Genomic DNA, 27,812 nt, shown 5'->3' with positions numbered 1-27,812 from the left:
GGTCAGAAAAGTAGTTACAAGCTAAGGGTTATTAAGTTGGGAATAAATGGTGATAAGTGAAGTGAAGTGTCTTAGTCTCCAAGTGATGAAGGGCTGTAGTTCTTTGGGATAAAATTTTCATGTACTGAGAGCGGACTTTATATTCCACTCTTAAGTATTGTGATTAATTAGTGGATGTGTGTTTTTTTATTGTGTGTCAGATGTTTTATTTTGAGTGTGGTATGTTGTATTGTTGTGTCTCATTGTATTGTTGTGTGAGTGCATCAGTTCATGACGTTTGTAATACATTACAGTTATTGTCTTATGTCTAGGTGGTATTAAGTTCTTTTTTTAAGTTAAGTACTTGAGGTTGGATGGTTTTGTAATTTATGAGTTGGTTGATTTTGAGTGGGATGTGTTGTTTTTGTTGTGTCCTTTTTTATTGTTTTGTTCTGTCTCTGTGTTGATGTATCTCATTGTATGTTGTGTCTTATGGTTTTTGTTGTGTCCTTTGTTTATTGTTTTGTTGTGTCTCATTGTGTTGATGTATCCCATTGTTTGTGTGTCATATTGTTTTTGTTGTGTCCTTTTGTTTATTGTTTTGTTCTGTCTTTGTGTTGATGTATCTCATTGTTTATTGTGTCTTATTGTTTTTGTTGTGTCCTTTTGTTTATTGTTTTGTTCTGTCTCTGTGTTGATGTATCTCATTGTTTATTGTGTCTTATTGTTTTTGTTGTGTCCTTTGTTTATTGTTTTGTTGTGTCTCATTGTGTTGATGTATCCCATTGTTTGGGTGTCATATTGTTTTTGTTGTGTCCTTTTGTTTATTGTTTTGTTCTGTCTTTGTGTTGATGTATCTCATTGTTTATTGTGTCTTATTGTTTTTGTTGTGTCCTTTTGTTTATTGTTTTGTTCTGTCTCATTGTGTTGATGTATCCCATTGTTTGGGTGTCATATTGTTTTTGTTGTGTCCTTTTGTTTATTGTTTTGTTCTGTCTCTGTGTTGATGTATCTCATTGTTTATTGTGTCTTATTGTTTTTGTTGTGTCCTTTTGTTTATTGTTTTGTTCTGTCTCATTGTGTTGATGTATCCCATTGTTTGGGTGTCATATTGTTTTTGTTGTGTCCTTTTGTTTATTGTTTTGTTCTGTCTCTGTGTTGATGTATCTCATTGTTTATTGTGTCTTATTGTTTTTGTTGTGTCCTTTTGTTTATTGTTTTGTTCTGTCTCATTGTGTTGATGTATCCCATTGTTTGGGTGTCATATTGTTTTTGTTGTGTCCTTTTGTTTATTGTTTTGTTCTGTCTCTGTGTTGATGTATCTCATTGTTTATTGTGTCTTATTGTTTTTGTTGTGTCCTTTTGTTTATTGTTTTGTTCTGTCTCATTGTGTTGATGTATCCCATTGTTTGGGTGTCATATTGTTTTTGTTGTGTCCTTTTGTTTATTGTTTTGTTCTGTCTCTGTGTTGATGTATCTCATTGTTTATTGTGTCTTATTGTTTTTGTTGTGTCCTTTTGTTTATTGTTTTGTTCTGTCTCATTGTGTTGATGTATCTCATTGTTCTGTTCTGTCTCATTGTTTTGTATGTTATTGTAGGACACTGCCACCGGGTATAAACCCATTTGCAGTCAATAATAAATAATAATAATAATTCAACGCGTGGAGGGACGCATGCGCACTGCAACGACAGATATTGAACCAGACGCTGACAGTTCGCTGAGGCTGAACGAGTGTCTGATACCTGATTGACAAGTACTGTTAAGAAGTTCTGATTGTGTTGTAGCAGTGAAATGTAATTTGTTTCTCTACAGGCCTTTGAAGCCGAAGATCGTCTGAATATTATTTATGAATTCAGTCCGTACCGCGAAGAAAACACTACACCTCACCATTACGAAAATCAGCTGGTTAACCCTTTGAAGCCGAAGCTCGTCTTCATAATATTTACGAATCCAGACCGTACCGCGAAGAAAACACTTTACTTAACCATTAGAAGTCGAATCAGGCGGTACCACATAAGATTTAACAAAAGAACATCCCGGTCAAAGCCTTATGCGTTGCGTTTGTCTGACATTCGCCATGACGACCTTGGGTGGGGGGGGGGGGGAGTGTATCCATCACCCCTGCCAGGGATCGAACCTGTTTTGTTAAGTCCGTGGCCTGGTCATTGTGCTGATCTACGCAGTTCATGAGACAAACAGCATTTCATTTCGTAACGGAACGAAAATGATGACCTTTTATGATTATGGAGTTATCAGTCTTTCTTTCAAAATATTTTTAAAAAGAAGTTTTAAACGAATTTTAAGAACTGTTTGGTTCAAACTTCGTGTTTCGTTGTCAGGGGTGGACTGAGAAGGAATTGCTGACGAGAATATGAAAAACTGGCAGGATACTGGAGATGGGCAAAGCATGTAGCACGTGTGACGAAATAAATGTACACAATACCTCGCTTTTCTTGTGCACTCGTAGATATGAGGATAATATTAAAATGTGATGCAACGAGGAAGTTTGGCTGGATTAATCTCGCTCAGTTTAGGGTCCAGTGGCGACGGGCTGTTGTGAACCATTGGGTTCCAAAGTGGGCGGAGAAGTTTTTGACCAGCTGAGCGACTGTCAGCTGCAGGATGAGACAAAGTTCCTTGCTATTGCAGTATGTTGAAATGGGCTCCTTCTCGTTTCATGCACAGAACATTAATCGAGTGAGATTAGACCCAAAGCCTTGCTCAGTCTGTTTTCCGATTAAGTACAGTTGTCCTTAATATACTACGTCCTGCTTCACCCACGGCCAACTGGATTCGAGATTCACGTGGTTCGTGCACGCGAAGTGTCGGTCGCTGCCTACAGGATCACGCGGCTTCACAACCCAGCAGACCACATTCTGGGGGGGGGGGGGGGGAAGTCGTAATTGGATGAAAAGAATTTCAAAATGTTTTCACCAATAATGTATACAAAAATTTTTTGGTTGGAGTTTTTTCAAGAGCAGAGACCATTGGACTCATTTGGCCGAGAATATGGTCGTCCAGTGACGAGCTTTTACGAACGTCGTAATGAACCTTGGAGTTTAAAAAAAGACTCGCTAAGCGACAGTCAGCCTTTGACGTCACTGTGCTGCATGGTTGCTGGCTTCTGATATGCTAATGTGAACATACCAAGAAGTCCTCCGAACGGAAATGCGACTTCCTTGCATCTGCATACGAAGATAAGGTCTGACGACCTTGGCAATTCTTCCGAAGACTTCGCTTTACTGAAACCAGACCCTGACTTGGCGCTGCTGATCCAACTTTGAAATTATATATTTTGCTTTACCGAGGTCGAAAGAGAGAGAGAAAGTGGGGGGTGGGAATAAAGTTGGTTGAGGCTACGAAGCTTCCCAGGCAATGCCAGCTCGTCTTTCCGGCGGAGATAGGTTTTGCTAGGGTAAGGCATTTGATAGGACCAAAAGGTTGGATAAGAAGTGGGGGGGGGGGTGGCCAGGGCCTTTGCGTTAATTTTGAATTTTGATATTGGCCATGGAAGGGCGGCGTTTGGAGAAATTTTTATGTTAATATTGGGGGAGGGGGCTACTTTAGAGCGGAATTTTGATGTTGGCACCGGGAGGGGTGCATGAGAGGCATAGAGCAACGTGGAATTTGGTTACCAACTCAGAATTTACTGAGGAAAACCACGGAAAACCTTGGTCGAGATGGCCACCTAAGCCGAAGCTCGTCTAAATAGCATTTAAGAATCCAGTCCGTACCGCGAAGAAAACACAACTCCTCACCGTTACAAAGATCAACTGGTTAACGCTGTTTAAGGAAATAATAGATTTTTATTCTGATAATTAATTAACCCTTCGAAGCCGAAGCTCGTCTAAATAATATTTAAGAATTCAGTCCGTACCGCGAAGAAAACACAACGCCTCACCGTTACAAAGATCAACTGGTTAACGCTGTTTAAGGAAATAATAGATTTTTATTCTGATAATTAATTAACCCTTCGAAGCCGAAGCTCGTCTAAATAATATTTAAGAATTCAGTCCGTACCGCGAAGAAAACACAACGCCTCACCGTTACAAAGATCAACTGGTTAACGCTGTTTAAGGAAATAATAGATTTTTATTCTGATAATTAATTAACCCTTCGAAGCCGAAGCTCGTCTAAATAATATTTAAGAATTCAGTCCGTACCGCGAAGAAAACACAACGCCTCACCGTTACAAAGATCAACTGGTTAACGCTGTTTAAGGAAATAATAGATTTTTATTCTGATAATTAATTAACCCTTCGAAGCCGAAGCTCGTCTAAATAATATTTAAGAATTCAGTCCGTACCGCGAAGAAAACACAACGCCTCACCGTTACAAAGATCAACTGGTTAACGCTGTTTAAGGAAATAATAGATTTTTATTCTGATAATTAATTAACCCTTCGAAGCCGAAGCTCGTCTAAATAATATTTAAGAATTCAGTCCGTACCGCGAAGAAAACACAACGCCTCACCGTTACAAAGATCAACTGGTTAACGCTGTTTAAGGAAATAATAGATTTTTACAGTGAGAATCTTACGAAACCCACAAATACAAAATGCCGAGTAACTGTCACAGCAGGTGGTATATATGGTTACCACTTGGTTTTAAATGATTTTTGAAAATAATTTTATTTGTTCATCATTCTTGGCCACCGGACCCTGTCCTGAGCCAGCTGCATCCAGTTCGCTCCATCGATTCCTAGCTCCCTAAATCCGTCTTAACGTTATCCTTCCATCTACGTCTAGGTCTTCCCAGCGGTCTCCTCCCTTCAGGCCTCCCGCCCACGTCACCCTAAAAGTATCAGGTGAGGAGTACAGACAGTGAAGCTCATTATCCTCCCTCCTCCCTTTTAGGTCCAAATATCCTCCTCAACACTGTTCTCAAAGACCCTCAATCCGTGTTCCTCCCTCAAAGTGAGAGACCAAGTTTCGCACCCATACAACGCAAATGGCAGCAGATTTCTTGGCGACTGTCGTCTTTTGAAGCAGTTCTCTGTTCCGTGGTAATAATGAGCGTGAGAAATGTTTCCCGTGTAACTATTGTCACAAAAGAGTGTACATACGTCATCCTGAGGCTAGAAACTTTTGTAGGTGACTACTATAAACCCAACTTTCTGCTGTGCTAGCAACTCGTATCAGATGAAGTGGTTCTTTCTGACGCTACAGAAGTGTATTTTGTGGTAAATTGGAGCTGCCCATTATCTGGGTCTGCGTGTGCTTCGTTGGTTCTCCATGGCAACTTTAAAATTTGTGTTTGTTGCAGTATCAGCGTGAATAATAGTTTTCTTTGCAGTTGTTTACGTCTCTGAAACAGCAAATAACGGTTTTTAACGACCATCCTTACGAGTTTGAGAGAGAGAGAGAGAGTAAAACACGTGTTCTAACTTTCGTATCCCAAAGAGCACTTGAATGGAAAAGGTATAACAGACTAGAAGGTATTTGCAAAATATATTATAATGAATTTTAATTCAAAATGGAGGTGAAATAATGTGTTCATTTGAATTAATTATTGGTATTTTTGAAACAATGATTATTTCCGAAGATAGAAATCTTCATACTCACCTCTGTGAAAACCTGAAATCTTACAATGTTTATTTCCGTTGGGACAGAACAGTCGATTCTACGTACCTAAGTATCCAATCTGCCGCGTCTGATAATTGTTGCCTGAAAAATCAATAATAAATTTTGGTTATGTTTGCACTATCTGTGACCCACTTTTAAATTATCTACAGATGCACAATTTATACGGGTTGTAGAAAGTTATTTTGTTGTTTAATATGTGTTGTTTCCGTAGCTTAGAGGAACGTAAGAGTGACCAATGTTTTTATGGTGGTTGTGAAGAGTACAGTACAGCTTGAGAGAAAGTCGGAAGCGTGGCAGCACTGCAGGACACACGTGTTCGCCTACTACCTGAGATCGATCGGCCGTCGTGCGAGTGGTTGGTCTCAGTCACTGGGTTAGGAAGCATGTGTTTGAAGAAGATGCATTCCAGGTGTAGTCTTGTGCTTCAAGATGGAACAATTCTACCTGGCGAATCATTTGGTGCCAAAATACCAGTCGACGGTGAAGTTGGTAAGTTTTTGTCGTCTTTTATTGATCTGGGCTCACACAAAAGACTTGTTGCTTCAACAAGTATAACGCCGCGTAAACTGGAGGTGTACCTCCACGCGCTCTTTGTCTTGGAACTAGATGGAGGTGCACGTCCCAGACGTTTTTAACTCCGCTGTACACGTCAGTAGATTGATAGGCCCCCGGAGCCGGTCTGGACTCGGTGGTGAAGAGAAAACGCAACCCCTACTGGAAATCGAACTCCGGCCTCCTAACCCTTGAAATTTACAGGCAATTCAAAGTGAAATCCAAAGTTACCGTCAATAAATAGGCAAGCCGTGGGAGTGTGTCGTCCGGATGAATCTGAATTACCTCCGTATGTGATTCAGTAATCTTTTAAATTTGAATTTAACGTTGTTGTTTTTTTTTTTAAATATTATTTTGCTGCTGAGTTATGAAGGCGTGGATCGGGGTTGGCCAAACTGTTACTCGCCGCGGTGTTCGGATAAGAAGATTTATGTAAACGTAAAGCAAAATCGCATCTGGCGCCAACCGAATTTACAACCAAAGATGAAGATATCCCAGTGTTTAAGTAAGATATCTATAAAGACGTAAGGGGAAGGGGAGGTAGATTACACTCATTCTTAACCATGGCATTGGATGGAGGCGAGTTGCCAACTTCACGATTTGGCATCTTTTACTCCTGAGACGAGCATTCGAAGGGCCACTAATTTATTTTCTTTCTGCATGCCACCCTCACAGACTTTAATCAAAATACCCCAGATTCGTGACGTTGCCACACGGGCAGGTTGACTTAGGAGTTTGTTTTCAAGATGGCTGTTGTAATTGTTTTAGTACTTGTAACAAATTAGTTCCATTTTGACTGATACCATTCGTGATAACTCTAATGTACTTCGTTGGTAAAGCTCTCGGCGAAGTACAGCAGAAAAGCAAGAAATATCTTGTAATTTCTTTATCATTCTGACATTGCGACTTACAGTTTTGTATTTTTATTAATCTTTGATTTAAATAAGGAACTGTATCTGTAGTAAAGGCTATGTAAATGTTGGAGTGATTCAATGAATTGTATCTGTAAATATATTTAATTATATTTTCTCCCCCTTTTTAATATTTGCTGTATATAAATATGTCTTGGTAATGAGACCAAATATGGAGGTAGCAAGCTTTTTTGAAACGTCAATTATTTTCTACCCGACAACAAGGCGCAGGGTCACAGAAGACGGCCATTTTGATACTCGCCGCCCACAGAACCTGAAAGCTCACCCATGTTCCACTCAGCCATACGTGTTATTGACATGATAGTACGTATATTTAAGCGAGGAGACGACCTTGTGTTCAGTGTAAGATCAAACAAACAGATCAAGATCATTGTCCGATTGGACGAAATTAGGTATTTTTGGTGATTCGTGTTTGTCGTTACAGAACATGTAACAAAACGTCGTGGGATGCTCTCTGGCGATAGAATCCAAAGATTCAACGAAGCAAAAACGAAAGTTTAAAAAAAATAACACGATTCTGAGCCAGTTCAATCCAGGTTTTTCCTGATTTTCCTCAGTCCCTACACGTAAATGTTGATACTACTTCAAATTGGCGTTTGATCACTTTCTTTCATATCATTTACAGTCCATTACTCATTGAAGATCGCTGTCATCTGATTTGTGGCATCATTTTTTCTGATTAGAAGTTTTAATGACGTATCCGAAACATTGGTAAACTTCCATCAGTCTGCACGTGGCTGAAACACACGAGATAGCCATCTTCACCACCACGAGAACCTCAAATCCTACTCATTAATCCTTAATATCCTTATCTTTATATCATTATTGTTTTAGTAAATATGTTCATAATTATATTACTAGAATAATGACCTTGTAAAATTTGTGTTTTTTAAGGTCTGTGATGGCGTATGAAGGACGTAATTGTCAATAAATATGTGTCTCAGTGTTTCAGACAGGGATGGTTGGCTATCCTGAATCTCTCACCGACCCATCATACCACGCTCAGATCCTGGTGCTCACCTATCCTCTCATCGGCAACTACGGTATTCCAGGAAGCGAGAAAGATGAGCACGGCATACCACAGTAAGAATTCATTAAACTGACTAGATAACTAATGGACCAAGTAACTTTGGTCCTTTTTCAGAAACTGGTATTTAAAAAAAATAATCTGTCTTTTATGGAATGCAGAGGTACAAATTTTTGTCATAAATGACCCATCTTGTAGGAATATTAAAAAGTACTGTTCATTGGGAAATTTTATTAATATAGAAATGGTAGTGAACTAAATGTTGCAGCAGAAATTTTATTTGAGTTATGATGGGGAAACCTCTCAGCAAGCAGCCACATGAAATACCGGTAGTTGTGAGGCGGTAAACTGGAATGGTTTTGGATTTTGTCCAAGAGTGGTAAGTTTCCCACAAGCGATGTTCTCGTGTGTCGGTCTGCAGCTGGTTCGAGTCGCACAGGATCTGGGCCGCGGGGTTGGTCGTGGGGGAACTGTGCGAGACACCCAGCCATTGGCGTCAAGCGACGACACTTTCTCAGTGGATGCAGGAACACGGAGTTCCCGGGATATGCGGCATCGATACCAGGGAACTCACCAAGAAGATTCGGGAGAGGGGAACCATCTTGGGGCGAATAGTGATGGGCGTGCCTCTCTCCCCCTCGGCTGAATTTCAAGATCCGAACAAGCGGAATCTAGTGTCGGAAGTATCTGTGAAGGTATGAGATGTTCTTTTTTGTGGGTGTGGGACCTTCACTGGGGCTCTGGTATAAAAATTTACCACATCAGTGAAATGGCACGTTCGAAATCAGTCTTGACGGTTTTAAAACAAAACACATTCTTCGCCTTATACTTCCAGCCACTCTGTGCTTACTGAAACCTCGTATGCACTTTGCATATTCCTCTTTATTCATCGTGTGGTCTAATTATAACTTTGTGCTCGTTACATTTGCCGGCTCGTTAGCACACTTCTAATAATTACCTGATAATTCATGAAACTTTAATGAGTCATAGTAGTTTTAAATAGTATCAACATTCTGTTGTCTTTTTAAGTTCATATATTTTTTTAAGGGATGTGAAAAGTTTGTAAAATAATCAATGTCGGGTCTGAATATGATTGTATTCTGGGATCTCACGACGTGTGACGTGGTAGAGGTTGACTGATGCTTCAGAGACGCACACAGCCTCCGCCATCAGAGTGATGAGTCGCGATGCAGCAAGCTCTTCTGCGTCATCAGTCAACCTCTACCGTACCGCATGCTGCAACATCCCTGAAGATGGCCATCTTTGTGCTCTCGCTGTGAAGACTTGAAATCTTACTGAATGTTGTTTCTGGTTGATCTCGACACTCAGACGGACAAGTGTCTTACCTCTCGAGTTTCACGTATCATTTCAGCGCGATGCCTTGGGTAGGATGTGGGATCGGAAGCAGCAAAATGGGACAGACGATGAGCGTGCGAGACTGCGAGTACGAACGTCTGCTTCTGTAATTTTACAGGCTCCAGTTGTGTACAACGCCAAAGGATACCCCAGAATATGTGTTGTTGATTGCGGTCTGAAGTACAACCAACTTCGCTGTTTCTTGACGAGGGGAGTGCGGCTGGATGTGGTTCCGTGGAATCACGACCTGAACCCGGATGAGTTCGATGGACTGTTTCTCAGCAACGGGCCCGGCGACCCGGCTGTTTGTGACGTTACAGTTGACAACATTAGGAAAGTCATGGGGCAGGAGGACAAGAAACCCATATTTGGCATTTGTTTGGGGCACCAGCTGTTCGCCACTGCCGCTGGCTGCCGCACCTATAAGATGAAGTGAGTTGCTGACGTGACCTTGCTGATTATAAAGAATTAATTGTTTTGTGGTAAACACAGACGCGTGTGAACAAGCTTGGGCTTTGTTCTGTTTGTCTGTCGTGTTGCAGTCACTGATATTCTTTCTGGGTGTGTTAATGAATTTGTACAATGCATCCAGCCAGTCATAACCATTCTTATTTGACGTATAACAATACAAATAGAAGGGTAGGAATCGTGAAATTTTTAATTATGTCGTTTCTTTGCTATTAACATTTCTTCATTGTGTCAAGAGCTGAAGTTCGTGTATCGTCGGCTGCTAACTTGAGTTGTTTTGTAGGTATGGTAATCGCGGACACAACCAGCCGTGCACGCATCACGGGACTGGCCGTTGCTTCATGACGTCCCAGAACCACGGGTTCGCCGTGGATGTTTCCAGTTTACCCGTAGGCTGGCTGCCTCTGTTCACTAACACGAATGACAGCAGTAATGAGGGCATCGTTCACTCCGCGTTGCCGTATTTCAGGTGAACTTTTGTTTGCAGGGAACTGTTTGTGAATTGTATTTATCTCAGAATTATATAACCCTGAATTTAAGCTGACTTTTCACAGACAAAGTGTTTATAAAGAAGGCTAAATGACGCACATGTTCGATTTTTTAAATTAAAAACTATTTTTTACTCTGTAAGCAGTAGGACACTTCTCTCCTTAACATAAATTAGATTTAATAAAAGTCACTAGAACTGTTTGGAAAACATACAAGTGTGACAGAATCTTTTTTGAATTTCTCTGAATTTTATAAGCTCTGATTAATAAAATTTTCTTGGTCTGTCCGAATCTGACGTCAGACAGAGATGGTACCCTGAAACGTCGGCAAGTTTTAACCATTTCACACAGCTCAAGAGGATTTTGTAATTCAGTTCGCCGTGAATCTCGTAGATAATAAACTGTGATGTGAACATTTATAAATGTCGTATTTGAAGGAAATTTACAAGAGCTGTTCAGACGCTAGTTAAGTGGAGACAGAAGCCACATTTTTGCAAATTGAATGTGTAAAATATACCTGTCTCTTATTAAACTGCGAGGACAAATTATTTTGTCGTCGCACTGCTCCAAATGTAGAGAGAAATATCTGAAAACTCCCCCCCCCCTCCCCCTCTCTTTTCTAACATTACTTCGCCTCTCAGTTGAAGGGAGGAAAATTGATTCAGGTCTTTGAGAGCAGCGTACCAGGAAAACACTTCGGCCTAAGACTTGGGGTAGCAACGGGATGACGTTTCGTTGCGAACCAAATATTATTTGGTTGAGACGGACGGTTTATGCAGCGTAAATAGAGCCCAGTTGCAAGCTCTAGGCATAGATGTGAGGATAATATTTAAATCTGTGTCGGAAAAATAATGTCTGAAGTTGAGGGGCTGAATTCAGCTGGCTCACGACGAGGTCCAGTGGTGGATTTTTTTGGTAACATGGTAATTAATCTTCAGGTTTTGTAATGATGAGGGGCGTATTGACCGGCAAAGCAAGTGCCATTTTACGACAGCGGTTCTCAACCTTTCGGTGCCTGTAGCAACTTTCAGCCTTATCCATTTGCAAGCCATTGGATTATGGCCGTTTTATTAAAAATTATTCCATCTAACTACTACAAACATGTTCACATATTATTTCATTAAATCAGTTGTTAATCAGATATTTGAACCTGCTTTTGCTTCGGTGATCTTTCATTATCCAGATTAATTTCTGTTGTGATTCACACGCATCCCCCCAAGTTTTCATCAGTATTACGCAGCCTAGTTCTTGATTTGACTTTCATAATTGAGCTGAGCAATTGCTCACAGCGATAGGAACCAGGGCTGTAGAGTTGGAAGCAATTTTAGGTGGAGTCCGAGTCCGTAAAAATGTACCGACTCTGACCTCGATACAAAATCTTAAGAAAATACTATTTTAACACTTTCGCTACCGTGTGAGCGAGTGGCGGCCTTACTCTTAAGGAGAAAAAACGGCGCGTTGAGCCACGTGGTATGGGAATAATTCTTTGTAACTTTGGCTCCGGTACCTTAAGAATACAGACTGTCTACAAATGAACCGATTTCTGCAATAAACATTAGACGTATATTTAAATATAGGTTATAAATCTAAAAAGTAGGCAGATGATTTACGCGGTGGCGATGAAATGTCTTATCGTGCCGTTTACCATTTTAGTAGGTTTACCGTTATTAATACATATCGAGCTTTCATGAAGAAGTTGGATTCGGAGATTTAAAAATTGAGGAGCTGAAGTCGGAGGTTTTGTGTGCCGACTCCACAGCCCTGATAGGAACTGCCAGATGCTAACTAAATTGACGAAGCGCGTTTCAATTATTTTTCATGTTGACACAATTTTACAGAAATGTGACAGGAAACAAGATCATTTGGCCTTATTGCGGGACATTAATCTGGAACCCGTGCTGCGTCCCGTTGAGATTGACGCTGAATCTGTCGGCTCTTTTTGTCGCTCTGCTAACATTCCGCATTCTCGTCTAGTGTACAGTTCCATCCAGAGCACACAGCCGGACCTCAGGACCTGGAATGCCTCTTTGACGTTTTCCTGGATGTGGTAAAGAGACACAAGGAGGGAAGGGAAATTTCGGTCCAGCAGTTGCTGTCTGAACAACTGATGTATTGTCCACCATATTCCACGAATCCATTGCAGCATCTGCATCCAAGGTAATCCAAATAAGTCTTTGTTTTTTACGGATTTTGTCACGGCTACAGTAAGCGATAATGAAGTCTCGATGCATTGAAGGTGACATTTGTTGATGAACTCTTGGCATAGAAGTGTAATGTGAATTGAAAGTGATGAAAGTAGGCCTGAGTAAAACCACGTTTGAGTGTCATTAAAGTGTAAGTCACTTTCACATGTTTTGATTGCGTTAATTTTGAAAAGGAAAGAAATTCAAAGTGAAATGTTTCACTCGGAGCTTGATAATAATTTTTTTTACGACGGATCATTATTTTTTCTAGCGTGATGCTGCGATTCACATATCTGTTTATTTTACATCTTGGGATATCTTAATTTTCACTGATTAATTCAAAATGTATTGATCAGTGCCTTTTAACGTCTTTGGTTTTATAAATTCAAAATTCGCCAACGTGGATAGGCATTAACGGACCGCTTTCTTCTCTGAAAGACGCTTTTATCTCAGAAATAGAGCGTATAATCCTTGGGGATGCAAGTATTTGAAGTGCGTTTGTGAATAATGAAACTTCTCATCATGTAACTTTGAATTGGGAACCTGAGAACACCAAAATAACTCTGGATGAGATACGAGGCTCGTCCTTAAAGTAAGTTTCCCTGGGGCCGTTTACAGAAACAAAACACAATTTCACGGAAATATTTATTGCAACAGATACAGCAAGTGTCCAGCTATTTTTCAACATATTCGCCACCGGAATTGAGACATTGGCCATACCGTGGGACCTACTTTTGAATACCTGTGTCGTAGAAGTCTGCCGCCTGGGATTGGAACCACTGTGTGACAACCATCTCCGCCTCTCTGTCATTCTCAAAACGCTGACGCTGACCGGACAGGAATTTCTTGAGGTGTAGGAAAAGATGGAAATCACTGGGAGCGAGGTCCGGGCTGTAGGGTGGATGATTAAACACCTCCCAGCTGAACTCCTGCAGGAGACTTGCTGTCCGTCGAGCCGTGTGCGGCCTAGCGTTATCACTGACCGCACTTCACAGTCGGCGGGAGCTGGAATAAGAACCTCCATCTTCAACAGCTGCAACGATGCTACTGTGAGAACGCGGGAGGTGCCGTTAGTGCATGCGCCATGCTACGTCATTGCTCTATCACGTACGCACAGTCGCTTCGCGCAATATAAGGTTTGCTAGCTGTGGGACGAGTGGGAAACTTACTTTGAGGACGCGCCTCGTACAAACGCAGATGATAAGTCAAGTGACGCCACCCCAGACGCATTCCTTAAGGTGAGCTCCAGGATCCGCAGATGTGGGAGTCATGACTTCTTGCAGACATTAAACGGCCACCATTACACGTATTTCTACAGAGAAATACGTTAACAAATGATCAGACTAAATTTAATAAAGTAAGTAATGTGTCAGTCAGTTGCAGTCCCCGTTTTAAAAATAATTTGTTTTTCGCGAAGTGTGCGAGCTTCTCACTCCCAGAAATGTAAAACGCTTTATCTAAATTGGTGTTGAAATTCTTTTCCAGCCTGCGCGTTGTTCAATGTAATGTGTTTTTCTACGCGCCGTTTTTAGGAAGGTGCTGATCCTGGGCTCCGGAGGGTTGTCCATCGGTCAGGCCGGGGAATTCGACTACTCGGGCTCACAAGCCATCAAGGCCCTGAAAGAGGAGAACATTCAGACTGTGCTGATTAACCCTAACATTGCAACAGTGCAGACTTCTAAAGGCTTGTCGGATAAAGTGTACTTCCTGCCGCTCGTCCCGGAATACGTGGAACAGGTAAGGAAGGGAATCTCCGGTGGTAACCAGGGAAGGATTTAAAATGTCGCCTGTCTCAGAAATATGGATCGTAACAATCTGCATTACACGGCAAAATAACGCGTGACGTGGCTTGCCGTTAAACGTACTGGTCTAATACTGAATTTATGGCCAATCGGTTAGCACTCTGGTTTCGTATTTTGGAGATCCTTGATTTCAATATCACTTCAGAGACCGACTATCCTGACGGAGTTTTTCATGGTTTTTCTCAGTCCCTTTATGCTAACACTGGAATGGTGCCTTGAATTAGGTCATGCCTGCTTCCTTTCCAGTTATTAATCTTCGTATCAACTGTTGCTGTTGATAATGTCGTAAACAAGGAAACATATAAATATTGCTGAACTAACTCCATAGACGAGAGTCGTTGAGAAACTTATAGTTTGTCACCTGGCGAAGAAATAACCAGACCTCAGATATTCACAGGAGCCCAATTGGAAGATCTGTTCTGAACAGGAAGACTCTATATTGCATCCTCACAAAAAGGAAGCGTTCATAGCAAAATGTTATTCTGTCTTGAACGGTTCAAGGCCAGGCTTGTATAATTCTGATGAAGCAAGAGACGCTTTACATAAATAGATTTGCAAGAAATTCCTGTGAACTCTGTTCTAGGTACAAGATCTTACGCAGATATGATGATGATTTGATCACAGTTTTAAAATGTACCGCTTGGGTGCTGTAATCGCTAGTAGGTAGAAGCGCCGGTCAGTCAGAACTAGAAGTTTTTTTGGCCAATAGGAAATCTAATCAGTGAAAGAACAGTGCCATGTCACGTTTAGTGGTTGTGGAACGTGGAATAGAAACTTCAGATTCTTCGGTGCATACCAAACATTTACGCAGTATCTGAAAAGTCAGTAGTAAAGTAATGTTAACAACTACCAGCGTTACCAGCATTTCATATCGACCTGTGGAGTGGTTAACAACAAAATTTCTTAAATTTCTCAAGGCAGAGGTATTATTTTTGTTTCCAAACATCGAGCTTAGTCGACAGGTGACAACCTGAGATTCTTGAACTGATACCCGGTGTTTGACGCTAGCGGATCGAAACAATTCTTACTATTACAGGTGATAATATCTGAGAGACCGGATGGCGTGCTGCTTACATTTGGGGGACAGACGGCTCTGAACTGCGGAGTCCAGTTGCAGCGTGCCGGCGTGTTTGAAAAGTACAACGTTATGATCCTTGGCACACCAATTCAGTCAATCATCGAGACTGAGGATAGGAAGAAATTTGCGGACCGGGTGAATGAGATAGGGGAGAAGGTTGCCCCCAGTGCTGCTGTGTATTCGGTTCAGGAGGTAAGTCGGGGAACGACGCGACGTCCGAGGGAGATGGGGCCGGATGTTGGTATTCCAGTCTGCATGAATTTGTTACAGGCTCTGGAAGCAGCAGAGAAACTGGAGTACCCTGTGATGGCCAGAGCGGCGTTTTCATTGGGAGGACTTGGTTCGGGTTTTGCGAACAACAAGGAGGAGTTGAGGTGTTTGGCGCAGCAGGCGCTGGCCCACTCCAGACAACTGATCATAGACAAATCCCTGAAAGGATGGAAGGAAGTGGAATATGAAGTGGTTAGGGACTCGTATGATAACTGCATTACGGTAAGCCGCAGCACATTTCCACAAGTATGCATTTATGTCGATTGTGGTCTTTCTGAAAGATGACTGTGTGTGGTCTTGTGGGTGCGTACTGGCGCTCCAGCCACCTGGCATCACAGCCCAGAGGACGACATTCACCATCGTTTATGTAACTATTAGAAAATTTCCCTTTAGGAATCATGGAAGAATCCTGTTTAAAGACTGTGTAGTATGTAAGACTTGAGGTTCTCACAGCGGTGAGTATGAAGATATCCGTCTTCTGGGTTGTTGCGCTGTGTAGTCTGGTCGATGTTAACCAACGTTTCAGAGGTCATACTGCCTCCATCATCAGAGTATAAAGATTTCTGTCTTCTGGGTTGTTGCACCCTGTAGTCTGGTCGATGTTAACCAACGTTTCAGAGGTCATACTGCCTCCATCATCAGGGCGATGAATATGCCAATAGGGTGTGAGGTGCTGGGTTTATAGGCCGGGAAGTGAAAGGTGTATCCTGCCCCGAGCCAATGGGAGCAGGCATGGGAGTGGACCAATGGTAGCACGGGGGCGAGAGTGGGAGAGGGAGAGAAAGTAGAGAGAGAAAGGTGAGTTTGGTTGTATGGATCAGGGCCATGTTAGTGGTCTGGTTGGTTCTGGCGGCGCACTCTTGCTCGCTCTCGGAGTCCTCGAAGTGTGTGAATAAGAGGCTTCCAGGACCGGCTCAGGTGAAGTCCATCTTCCCTGTTAAAGTTATCGGGATGTAGTTTGATCTCGATGGCTTCCCTGATTAACCGGTCCATGTAGACTGTGTAGTAGACTGTAAGAAAGAAGCATTTAAAAATTAAAATCTTTACTTATCTGTGCGTAATTAAATAATATAATGTGATTTCATGTGCTGCGATCTCAAATATGATCTTATATTGAGGTTATAATAGCTGCGTTATGTTGTATGGAAGTACATGTACATGGTATACCATGGATGAGTGATCACGTAGCAGTAGATATCCCATCAGGCCCAAAAATGATCAACCGAGCAACCTACCACCACTTGCTTTTGTTGACAGATTCTCCAGCATTTAATTTGTTTTTTTGTTTCAACAGTTATCGCGCTGTAGTTCGAATTGCGTGTGATATGTTACAGGTCTGCAACATGGAGAATGTTGATCCGCTGGGTATTCATACAGGCGAATCTATTGTCGTCGCTCCAAGCCAGACGCTTACTAACCGAGAATACAATCTTCTTCGAACAACGGCAATAAATGTCATAAAACATTTTGGCGTTGTTGGCGAGTGTAACATCCAGTATGCTTGCAATCCCAACTCAGAAGAGTACTACATCATCGAGGTAATTATTCTCGTCGTGTAATAAATGTAACAGATGAGGTGCATAAGCGCTGTAACATGGAAGCGTGTTCCGTGCGTCTCAGCCCAAGATGGAGGAGCTCATAATTTTGCTCATTGTGATGACGCTTTCATAAAAGGCTGTGCACCTAATGATTTTTTAAAAAAAAATCCAAAGTTTTATTGTGTGATGATAATATCCAAGCGTATTAAAACCTTGCATTCCGTGTTGTGTATCGGAATATAAAATATGCATACAAACAAAACTGTTTTGAAGGTCTATGTATTCCAGCAACGGCCATCAGACCAGCGGACAAAATAGCCAACTGCCAACGTCCAGTGAAATGTTACTAAATATGGTTTTGTAAAGAACTTACCTTTATTCTCTGTTAAAAACCATGATCTTTTGATTTATATTACACAAATTAACTAATTTTTTGCCACTGATGTTGACCTCTTGAGGTCGAAATGCATTTGGCATTAGTGTCCTTCATAGCGTAAACAGTTTTGCTTGTATGCATATTTTGTATCCGAGTGTATATAAATAAATAAAACTTTTTTGTATAAAAATAATTTGGGGCTCAGTAGTTTTTGCCTTGTAACAGCAGAACTGAAAAATATTTTCCTAAAATGCATGGAAGTTCTTGAGAAATGCATTTGATGTTACACTTAGTTCTTCACTGTGAAAAGACGTTGAAAAAAACAGCTGTGTGTGTTAAAATGGTCGTAATCTTGAATTACCAGTAGCACAAATCGGTTCTGAATAATGTTTCTGGTTAAGACAAAGTGTGTGCAATGAAAATTTTATTGGTCACATGACAATAATTCTAGTATTAATATTTTAAGCTCTCAAGTTTTGTTCAGTGGAATTAATATTTGTTTGTTGTAGTCTACAACAGAATTTTCTCAGAGTCCCATCTGAAGAAAGTTCAATTATACAGGGGATCCCGGTTAATCGGGACACATCGGGACTAGAACGCTTTGGCCCATTTGAGCGGCTACCCCAATTATGCGAAGTTCCTAGTAAAGACTTAAAAAGGTTTGTTCTTTAAGATTTGTCCCAAATAAACGGCTGCCCCGATGGCCTGATTAACCTGAATCTACTGTATATTGAAAATCACTGTGAGTCAGAGATAACGGAAGTCTAATTTCCTGTGAACGATACTGTACAATGTTTTGAATTAAGTCGACAGTCGAGAGGTTGAGATTGTCCTTCGCAATTGTCGCAGGTGAATGCCCGTCTGTCGCGAAGCTCTGCCTTGGCCAGCAAAGCTACAGGCTACCCTTTGGCATACGTAGCTGCAAAGTTGGCGCTTGGAATTCCCCTGCCTGATATCAGGAACTCTGTCACGGGATCGACCACTGCCTGCTTTGAACCCAGTCTCGACTATTGCGTGGTGAAAATCCCTCGGTGGGACCTCAGCAAGTTCAGTAGAGTCAGCACGAAGGTACCGCTCGTCTGGATCGCTTAAAAATCTGTTAAAAATTATGAGTCCAGTCCAGTGTAATACATTTTCTATAATAGTGCTTCTGTCTATATAGAAATGATTGTACAATGTTCTGAGAAGAACCACGTACCTTCAGATACATTTCCCCATAGGATTTAACATAGAATTTACCAACTGTAACAAATTGCATGTATGTTGCTACATATGATTTTACTTTGTTGTCATTCTGTTACTTATTCAACATTTGATGTATTCTTATCAAACGAAACTCACGTATTATATACGAGGTGCGATCGGAAGGTTTCCAGACTGCGCCTATAAAACCCGTACACTTACCTCAGGTATTAAATTCATCCATCATCCTCGAAGTAGTTCCCCTGGGAGTGAACACAACGATCCCAGCGCCGCTGCCAAGCCTGGAAGCATCCCTGGAAATCTTTCTTTGTCAGCCTGTCAAGCACCGTCTGCGATTCTGCCTGAATCTCTTGCCAAAGACTCGCCAAAACGGCTACGGAAACCTATGAAATGCTAAAGCAAGCATTTGGGGAGTCCGCAAACTTTTGTGTGGCATTCACGTTTTAAAAATGGCCGAACCTCTGTCGACGATGACGAGCGTTCTGGACGACCATCTTCGAGCACAACGCCCGAAAATGTTACGAAGATCGATGTCGTACCATCAACGACTTGTGCGACATTGTTGGGATAGGCTATGGGACCTGTCAGCTGATTCTAAAGGAAGAACTCCACATGCGACGCCAAGGCTCCTGTCTGAGGACCAGAAGCAGAATCGACTTGACTTCTCGTTTGTCAGGAGCTGAAAGATCTTGCAAGAACCGACCCCAACTTCCTTTCTAAGCTCCGTGTGACTTCTTCCTCTTCCCAAAGATGAAAATTCAGCTAAAGGGAAGGATATTTGAGACGATAGAAGAGATTCAGGCAGAATCACAGATGGTGCTTGACAGGCTGACAAAGAAAGATTTCCAGGGATGCTTCCAGGCTTGGCAGCGGCGCTGGGATCGTTGTGTTCACTCCCAGGGGAACTACTTCGAGGGTGATGGATGAATTTAATACCTGAGATAAGTGTACGGGTTTTTATAGGCGCAGTCTTGAAACTTTCCGATCGCACCTCGTATAATTCTGTTCCACAACACTGACACACTCGGATTGGTATATTTTGCCTATTTTTGCGCTATAATGAAGTATGGATTAATTTTTGGGGGTAATTCATCAAACAGTATAAAGATATTCACTTTACAAAAGAAAATTATTAGATTATTCGTTGGTGTAAAACCTAGAAATTCATGTAGAAGTCTTTTTAAGAGATTAATATGTATTGTATTATTATTGTTATTATGACTTTTTCCACATCCTATTGTCATCTGACTATCTTATGGACCCATGGAATGTAATAAAATATGCATGTATGTTCTGCCGTCTGTTAGAAGTTTGTCTCCACAGTTTTACATTTTACTCCGCTGAATGCAGACTCGTTCGCTTCCAGATCGGAAGTTCAATGAAGAGCGTGGGTGAAGTGATGGCGATCGGAAGGAAGTTCGAAGAGGCTTTCCAGAAAGCGCTGCGTATGATGGACGAGAACGCGTTAGGATTTGACCCCTACGTGAAGGCGCTCTCTGACGAAGAACTGGAAACTCCGACAGACAAGCGCATGTTTGTGTTGGCTGCTGCGCTGAAAGCTGGATACAGCATTGATCGCCTTTGCGATCTGACCAAGATAGACAGATGGTTCCTGCAGAAGATGAAGAACATTGTGGATTACCAAGTGATGATGGAGTCACTGGGCCAGCCCCAGCTGTCGCAGGAGCTCCTCCTTAAGGCCAAGCAGTACGGCTTTTCCGACAAACAGATCGCGACATTTGTCAAGAGCACGGAGCTATCTATCAGGAAGAAGCGTTTGGAAATGGGTGAGGATTGCACTCCTGCTGTGTTTTTCCATAAATGACTGATCAAACTGCGAGACCATTTGTATGTGGCGGAGTTTAAAAGTCGATGACGTTCTCCCCATGTAAGATTACCTGTAACTGTGATGGGATTTTGTGCATGCACTTTCCTTCCATTGCTAGCGGCCACACTATTGCTGGAAATATTCTAACAGACCTTTTTCTGTGACTTCCATAAGTATGTCTGTCGTAACTTATTTCACCTTATCTGCTGACTGAAGCCTTTGTCTCCTTTTAGAGAGCTTTCATTTTCGTAACAAGTAGCAATTGGCAGGGGCTAGATGTGGGGTGTGGTAGAATTGTTTCTTTCTTGGACAGATTCTCCTCTACTAACAGGACCGATGTGTGCGTTGATTGTTGCTGTGGCAGTCAGTGTTGAAACCTGCATCTTCTCTGCTTACTCATGCATGCTCAGACTGATGACTAACACAGTCATTAAATGAACTTTCTGACTACCGTACACAGCAGGTCACGTATCGTACGATGAAAGAAACACATTTCTGTCATAAACAATGAATATATTCCTGACACCTATTTTTGGCCGTTGAAAAATGTTGATGTAATGTGTTTTAAAGGAATTACTCCGTACGTGAAGCAGATCGACACGGTGGCGGCAGAATGGCCGGCAACAACCAATTACTTGTATCTGACATACAATGGTTCAGCTCACGACTTGACGTTCCCTGGTGGACACACGATGGTCATAGGTGAGTGTCAAAGCAAATGCCGCAAAGGGGTCGCTCCTCAGCATGTTTTATTGATAAACGGTAAATTTGTAAGACTTGCGTTGGTTTTCGGCTGGATCGCGGTGAATGTTCGACTTCTGCTTGTGGGGTGCAGCTGTGTCGTGCGTTGGACACGTTCCTTTTCATTCTTTGTTTTATTTATTTTCAATTACAGTTTTGTATGTTTCTGTCTCTTGTGTTGTAACTGTAAAAACTAATCCGTACTACCAGACGATAGATTTGCTGCAATGTTTTCTGTATGTTGCTTAGGTTCAGGAGTGTACCGTATCGGCAGCTCGGTTGAATTTGATTGGTGCGCTGTTGGATGCCTTCGAGAGCTGCGTAAGCTGGGCAAGAAAACTGTCATGGTGAACTACAATCCAGAAACTGTCAGCACGGATTACGACATGTGTGACCGATTGTATTTTGAAGAGATTTCATTTGAGGTATTCTATACATAGCAATTACGGCTCCCATTATTAATCGTTGAAGATGCACAGCCATGTACCGTTAGTGTCTCAGCTTCATAATGTAAAATCTAGCTTGAAATATGTTCACTGATGAGTTAATATTAATCTTTTTAGCGTTTCCGAGTTTCAACACGGTCTCGTGGATTCTGCGTAGGTAAGCCGCGTCCTGAACGTTTAAATGGTTGGAGATTTAGTATGTTTCTTGCGTCATGACACAATCTGCAGAAGTAAGTCAGTCCAGTGGCTGTGTGTCAGTGTTTGTGTTTATATGTTGTGCTTTGATGGAAACGTGTGAACCTGAAGAAGTCTTCATTGTCTCACGTGTCAGGGTACTTGTTCCTGCTGTGTCTGTGTTGTCAGCTTGTGCCGTAATGTTGCGTTCTTCAGGTGGTGATGGACATATACTGTGTTGAGAATCCTGAGGGAATAATCTTATGCATGGGGGGCCAGTTACCCAATAACATTGCCATGGACCTGCATCGCCAGCAAGCTCGTATCCTGGGCACATCTCCCGAGTCTGTTGATGGAGCCGAGAACAGATTTAAATTCTCCCGTATGTTGGATCGCATCGGAATCTCTCAACCAAGGTAATGTAATTTGCATATGAGGCGGTTGTTTTACATCACTGTGTTAACCTGCTCGGTATTTAACTTTTGTCAAGTAATTCTTGTATTATTTCACGATGCAGTAGTCGATAATTCCTCAAATAAAATTTTAGGGTTTAGTATGAATTTTTCTATTCATCCAGTCACTGCGTTTTACATTACGCAGAGAATTTCTTCGTCGAAGATGCGTATTTATCGAACATCTAGTACTTTACATCGTTGTATGGCCCTATTGTAAGTGGTGCTACTGTCACTCTCACTTCACGGGTTTGTTCTCCGCCATATTGATATTACCAATTGATGGAAAATAAATAAATGTGGTTTTAGGCTAGACTCAAACGGGATACTGTTTATACCAAATTTCACTCAAATCTGGGAAGTACTTCTCGAGTTAAGTAGACAGACGTTAATATCGAGGAATGAACCGACAATCTTTGCACTGTATATTCAAGTCTTCACTCTGGTAAGATTTAGACTCTAGGAGAGGGGGGGGGGGGGGGGGTTGAATCATTATTCAGAGCACACAATAGGCTTAAGTCTTTTCTGTTCGCCTTCAGCAGAATTTACTTTATAATTCTCAAAAATTAATTTCTTCAACTCATCAATAGGGTTAATGATATTACACTGGAGGGCAGTTGCCACAAGGAAATGAACATAAATTTGTATATTGGTATATGACAGGCTACGAGGTACGATCGGAAAGTTTCAAGACTGCGCGTATAAAAACCTGTACACTTATCTCAGGTATTAAATTCATCCACCACCCTCGAAGTAGTTCCCCTGGGAGTGAACACAATGATCCCAGCGCCGCTGTCAAGCCTGGAAGCATCCCTGGAAATCTTTCTTTGTCAGCCTGTCAAGCACCATCTGCGATTCTGCCTGAATCTCTTGCCAAAGACTCGCCAAAACGGCTACGGAAACCTATGAAATGCTAAAGCAAGCATTTGGGGAGTCCGCAAACTTTTGCGTGGCATTCACGTTTTAAAAATGGCCGAACCTCTGTCGATGATGACGAGCGTTCTGGACGACCATCTTCGAGCACAACGCCCGAAAATGTTACGAAGATTCGGCAGGCCATTCACGAAGATTGACTTCGTACCATCAACGACTTGTGTGACATTGTTGGGATAGGCTATGGGAGGTTGCGTGAAGATGTGAGATGGAAGCGGCCGGCAAAGTGGCGCAACCACAACTGGCTGCTGCATCATGACAACGCGCCAGCGCACACCGCCCTCAAAGTTGGGCAGTTTTTGGCCTCAAACACCATGGCCGTCATCCCGCACCCTCCTTATTCGCCGTGTGACTTCTTCCTCTTCCCAAAGATGAAAATTCAGCTAAAGGGAAGGAGATTTGAGACGATAGAAGAGATTCAGGCAGAATCGCAGATGGTGCTTGACAGGCTGACAAAGAAAGATTTCCAGGGATGCTTCCAGGCTTGGCAGCGGCGCCGGCATCGTTGTGTTCACTACCAGGGGAACTACTTCGAGGGTGATGGATGAATTTAATACCTGAGATAAGTGTACGGGTTTTTATAGGCGCAGTCTGGAAACTTTCCGATCGCACCTCGTATGTGGGCCGGTCACTCACTACTCACAGATGCACACTTCAAAGACCGAGAAACCTCCATAGAGGCGGCCAAGACCCACACCGGGTTGTAGAGCGATGGATGGTGGTGATGATGATATGACAGGCTATTCGCTTTCGTGTTAGATGTTTGTTTCAATGTGTTAGGTTTAAACAGTAAAGTAAAGTAAAAAAAATTGACAGTGGAACCACGGATCCCTAGTTAACGTTGAATGACGTTTAACTGTAGAAGTATATTTGTAGTGCAATAAAATTTTATTTACACATTAATGTATAACTACATCTTATCTATATGTGACGTTATTTGAAAAGCTCGTGTTTATTTACGTATTTCACTCGCAATATGTCCGGACCTAACTCTTACGCTTTAGACGTGGCGAGCGGTTGAAGTTAAGGAACGAGGGTATAGTTATTACATGTTTTGGGTAATTATTTCAACAATTTATAGAATAAAGTAAACATCAGCTGGAATAGCTCCTACTCATTCTTAACCTTGACACTAGATAGGGGTGAGTGGTCAGCATCGCGCTCGACTGCACTTGACCCCCGGGAAAGGACCCCGGTACCCATTAGATGGGAGGCTGGGTGGGCCCCATTACCGGCCTGGACGAAGAGGCTAGAGGAAACATCCTCACCCTCGTTTGGGGATCGAACCCTGGTCGTCCAGTCCTTAGCCAGTCACTATACTGACTGAGCTACACCGGCTCGTGTTAGGTTTAAACAGTCGTCGTTTAGTTTGCATGAATTTTGTTTTGGTCTTGGTTAACGTTGACTGATGTGTTCACACAGGTGGAAGGAACTTACAAACCTCAAGTCGGCGATCGAGTTCTGCGAAGAAGTCGGTTATCCGTGCCTCGTGCGGCCATCGTACGTGCTGAGTGGAGCTGCGATGAATGTCGCTCATACTCCACAAGACTTGGAGACTTATCTCAAGTCGGCAAGTGACGTCAGCAAGGAGCATCCGGTTGTTATTTCCAAGTTCCTTCTGGAAGCCAAAGAGATTGATGTCGACGCTGTTGCTTATGACGGAATTATTCTCTGCCTCGCTGTCTGTGAACATGTCGAGAACGCTGGAGTGCATTCTGGAGATGCAACCCTTGTCACGCCCCCTCAAGACATCAACCCTCAGACCCTGCAGAAGATTATGGCAATTTCAAGAGCGGTGGCCGGAGCCTTAGAAGTAACCGGGCCCTTTAATATGCAGCTGATAGCTAAGGTACAGTACTTCATGTTCTTCTGCTTCAAGGATATGAAATGGTTCATTCTGCTAGTTGGTGCGGTTTGTTGAAATGTCGTCGTAGCTTCTTACGTTCGGCCAGTGTCGCGTAAGTGGTAACAACTGTACTGACTTTGGGAAGTATTGACGGGTAGCAAATTTTTACTGGTGTGTAAGACTTGAAGTGGGAGTGGCAGTATAATATTAAAATTAACAACCAGGAAGAAATTGAAAGCACTTAAAATTTTTGGGAACGTAATTCCGTATCACAGCGACCCTCTTGTAGTGGACGATAAACTTCATGAAAATGTGCCCACATGAAGTTTAATTTTTACTAATGTGATAATTTTGCTGGTCAGTTCAGTGTTCTTTTAACTTCTTACCTCCTGTGTGAATGTCTATAAATTATTAAATACAAAACTATAATTTCACGCGCATCTGAAACTTGGCCGCTTATCCCGAGGGAAGAACGGAATGCAGAGAGCCGTATTTTGACCTAAGAGGTGGGAAGTAGTAGGAAGATTGAGAAAAGTGCATAATACAGAACTCCATAATTTGTATTGTTCATCAAATAGTTTTAGAATGTCAAAATCATGGAAGATGAGCAGGACATGAAGCATGCATAGGGCTGTAAGTTTCTTGACATTGCATCCATGATGGAGCAAAAGTTATCTTTATTTTTAAGGTTGATTTGATGTAAGAGCATTCATTGTACATAAATTCAGGTGTCTGAAAAATATGTACGTGAATCAGCATCTTTGGTGGCCATTTGCCGTTCATTTGCTCATTGAAGTCATCTGTGCCATGAGATTAATGATTGCCATTTTGAACACCTGCACAAGGTTTGCTAATTCACTGAGCGCCAATACCGATGTATGTAATGTTTTAGTTTATTGAAATGCCTTTATTTAATTCATTGAATGCGTGTATACATATTTTTGGGACAGCCTGTATAATTGATGCATGAATGTAAGGTGCACCATAAACCTAACCTCTACCTTTTTTTTGTTACAGGACAACGAACTGAAAGTTATAGAATGCAATGTCAGAGTTTCTCGCTCATTCCCTTTCGTTTCGAAAACGCTTGATTTTGATTTTGTGGCCATGGCAACGCGTGTGATTGTTGGAGAGAAGGTGGAGCCAGTCGACGTCCTTGCGGGATGCGGGAAGGTCGGAGTGAAGGTGCCGCAGTTCTCGTTTTCACGACTCGCAGGTATGAGCCGCTTCACTCAAATCATGTCGTCGTTTGCGCGCCTTTTCGAAAGATCAGGTCTATTTTGGAAGATGTCTGTTACACACTCCGTCTTTCTTACCTTCACCCGCCCCCCCTGATTTTTTTAAAATTTTATATCTCACGTAAACCGCTCCAGCCTTTCCATTTTCTCATTTCTTTCCCTGTTCTCTTTGTTTCCAGCTAGCTTTTACTCCAACTTTTTCATCATTTTGTCGAGCAAATGATTTCCAGGTCTTTCCAAAGCAGATACAGTGAAACCTCGATGCATCGTTTTCGGCGGGGGTGGGAAATAAAAACGATGAATGCGGGAAAGTATTAAAAATTTAAAAAAAAAAACAATGTTTCTCTTTCAAAGTTACTTCTTTTTACCAAAAAAGTCTTTAATGTACAACTGGTTTGTCGAAACTTTACGTTTTAGGCAAAACAGAGCCCTTTCCACGTTCAAAATGTTTTCCTCATCACGTTCACTAGTATTATGTGCATAAAAGAACGACTTCACTTTTGCCAATGCAGCGTGTGCTTCGGCAAAACTCGGCACAGCTTTGGGCTCCCATTCGTCGTCTTCCTCTTCCTCACCACTCCTGCCCCCTTCGCGGACAATAACAGGAAAAATGGAAATACTATTACTGCCGAACTCAACGAAACGTAGCTGTAGAAGACAGGAGATGCACCAGAAGAATGAAAAGTGTCCCCGCCTTTCCTTTGTACTTATAATAAAAGCATTTGTGAAGAAATTCACACTGCACATGCCATCTGGCATCGCTGGAACGAAATATGAGTACACCCAAATTAAAATCGTAAAATTTCTGACAATGGGCACCGCCATTCACTCCAACTATCACCCCTGCACCGCTGACCCCTCATTCCAAAAGGATCTGTGCTGGTTGGGCGACATAACAGGTTACCGCTACTGCGTATTCCAAAAACATTGTGCGTCTTTCGGTAATAATTTATCTCAAAACCCAGCATTTTAAATTCTCAGAAACGATCATTGCGGGAAAATTGTGGGCCGGGACTAAGATTTTTGAACGATCGATGCGATAAAACGATAGTTCGAGGAACGATAGAAGCAGGAAAGCGTAACATTATTTTATATGGGACGTATCAGGGACAGAACAAAACGGACGATGCATCTGGGAAAACGATAGTTCCGGGAACGATGGATAGAGGTTTCACTGTATAATCTTCTGTTTCTGTTCTCACATTCTGTTTGGTATTGCCAACACTTTTATTTTCCTGTAAGAGGGCAGCACACCTCATTCTGTTGCAGACACAGAAAGCAACTTATTTTTGTGAAATTCTATTGTGGATATCACG

At 42.0% G+C, this 27,812-nt stretch overlaps 1 protein-coding gene across 3 annotated transcripts in view; it reads left to right on the top strand.

Annotated features, from left to right (window-relative positions):
- The first annotated feature begins 5,112 nt into the window (after nucleotides 1-5,112).
- Nucleotides 5,113-27,812, top strand: part of r (carbamoyl-phosphate synthetase 2, aspartate transcarbamylase, and dihydroorotase rudimentary) — a 62,516-nt gene continuing 39,816 nt past the window's right edge. Inside the window, exons 1-18 of one of the 3 annotated variants that reach the window (XM_087361365.1) lie at nucleotides 5,113-5,400; nucleotides 5,777-6,054; nucleotides 7,994-8,132; nucleotides 8,498-8,771; nucleotides 9,551-9,864; nucleotides 10,184-10,369; nucleotides 12,363-12,545; nucleotides 14,104-14,308; nucleotides 15,410-15,643; nucleotides 15,722-15,943; nucleotides 17,056-17,259; nucleotides 18,485-18,703; nucleotides 20,205-20,625; nucleotides 21,237-21,368; nucleotides 21,657-21,832; nucleotides 22,244-22,443; nucleotides 24,835-25,261; nucleotides 26,276-26,474. In XM_087361365.1, the coding sequence (XP_087217491.1) occupies nucleotides 5,949-6,054; nucleotides 7,994-8,132; nucleotides 8,498-8,771; nucleotides 9,551-9,864; nucleotides 10,184-10,369; nucleotides 12,363-12,545; nucleotides 14,104-14,308; nucleotides 15,410-15,643; nucleotides 15,722-15,943; nucleotides 17,056-17,259; nucleotides 18,485-18,703; nucleotides 20,205-20,625; nucleotides 21,237-21,368; nucleotides 21,657-21,832; nucleotides 22,244-22,443; nucleotides 24,835-25,261; nucleotides 26,276-26,474 (3,841 nt within the window). In that variant the 5' untranslated portion in view covers nucleotides 5,113-5,400; nucleotides 5,777-5,948. Of the gene's footprint in view, nucleotides 5,418-5,776; nucleotides 6,055-7,370; nucleotides 7,392-7,993; nucleotides 8,133-8,497; nucleotides 8,772-9,550; nucleotides 9,865-10,183; nucleotides 10,370-12,362; nucleotides 12,546-14,103; nucleotides 14,309-15,409; nucleotides 15,644-15,721; nucleotides 15,944-17,055; nucleotides 17,260-18,484; nucleotides 18,704-20,204; nucleotides 20,626-21,236; nucleotides 21,369-21,656; nucleotides 21,833-22,243; nucleotides 22,444-24,834; nucleotides 25,262-26,275; nucleotides 26,475-27,812 lie in introns of those variants that run through there. The other 2 variants (XM_087361364.1, XM_087361366.1) reach the window with 2 other exon arrangements.

This window comes from Zootermopsis nevadensis, unplaced genomic scaffold, assembly GCF_977971745.1.
Source record: "Zootermopsis nevadensis isolate Lab colony 2312 unplaced genomic scaffold, Znev_1.0 Znev_ptg000057l, whole genome shotgun sequence".
In the NCBI taxonomy this organism is placed as follows: domain Eukaryota; kingdom Metazoa; phylum Arthropoda; class Insecta; order Blattodea; family Termopsidae; genus Zootermopsis; species Zootermopsis nevadensis.
Note: the sequence above shows the minus strand (reverse complement) of the source record. Positions and strands in the feature narration are given on the sequence as shown.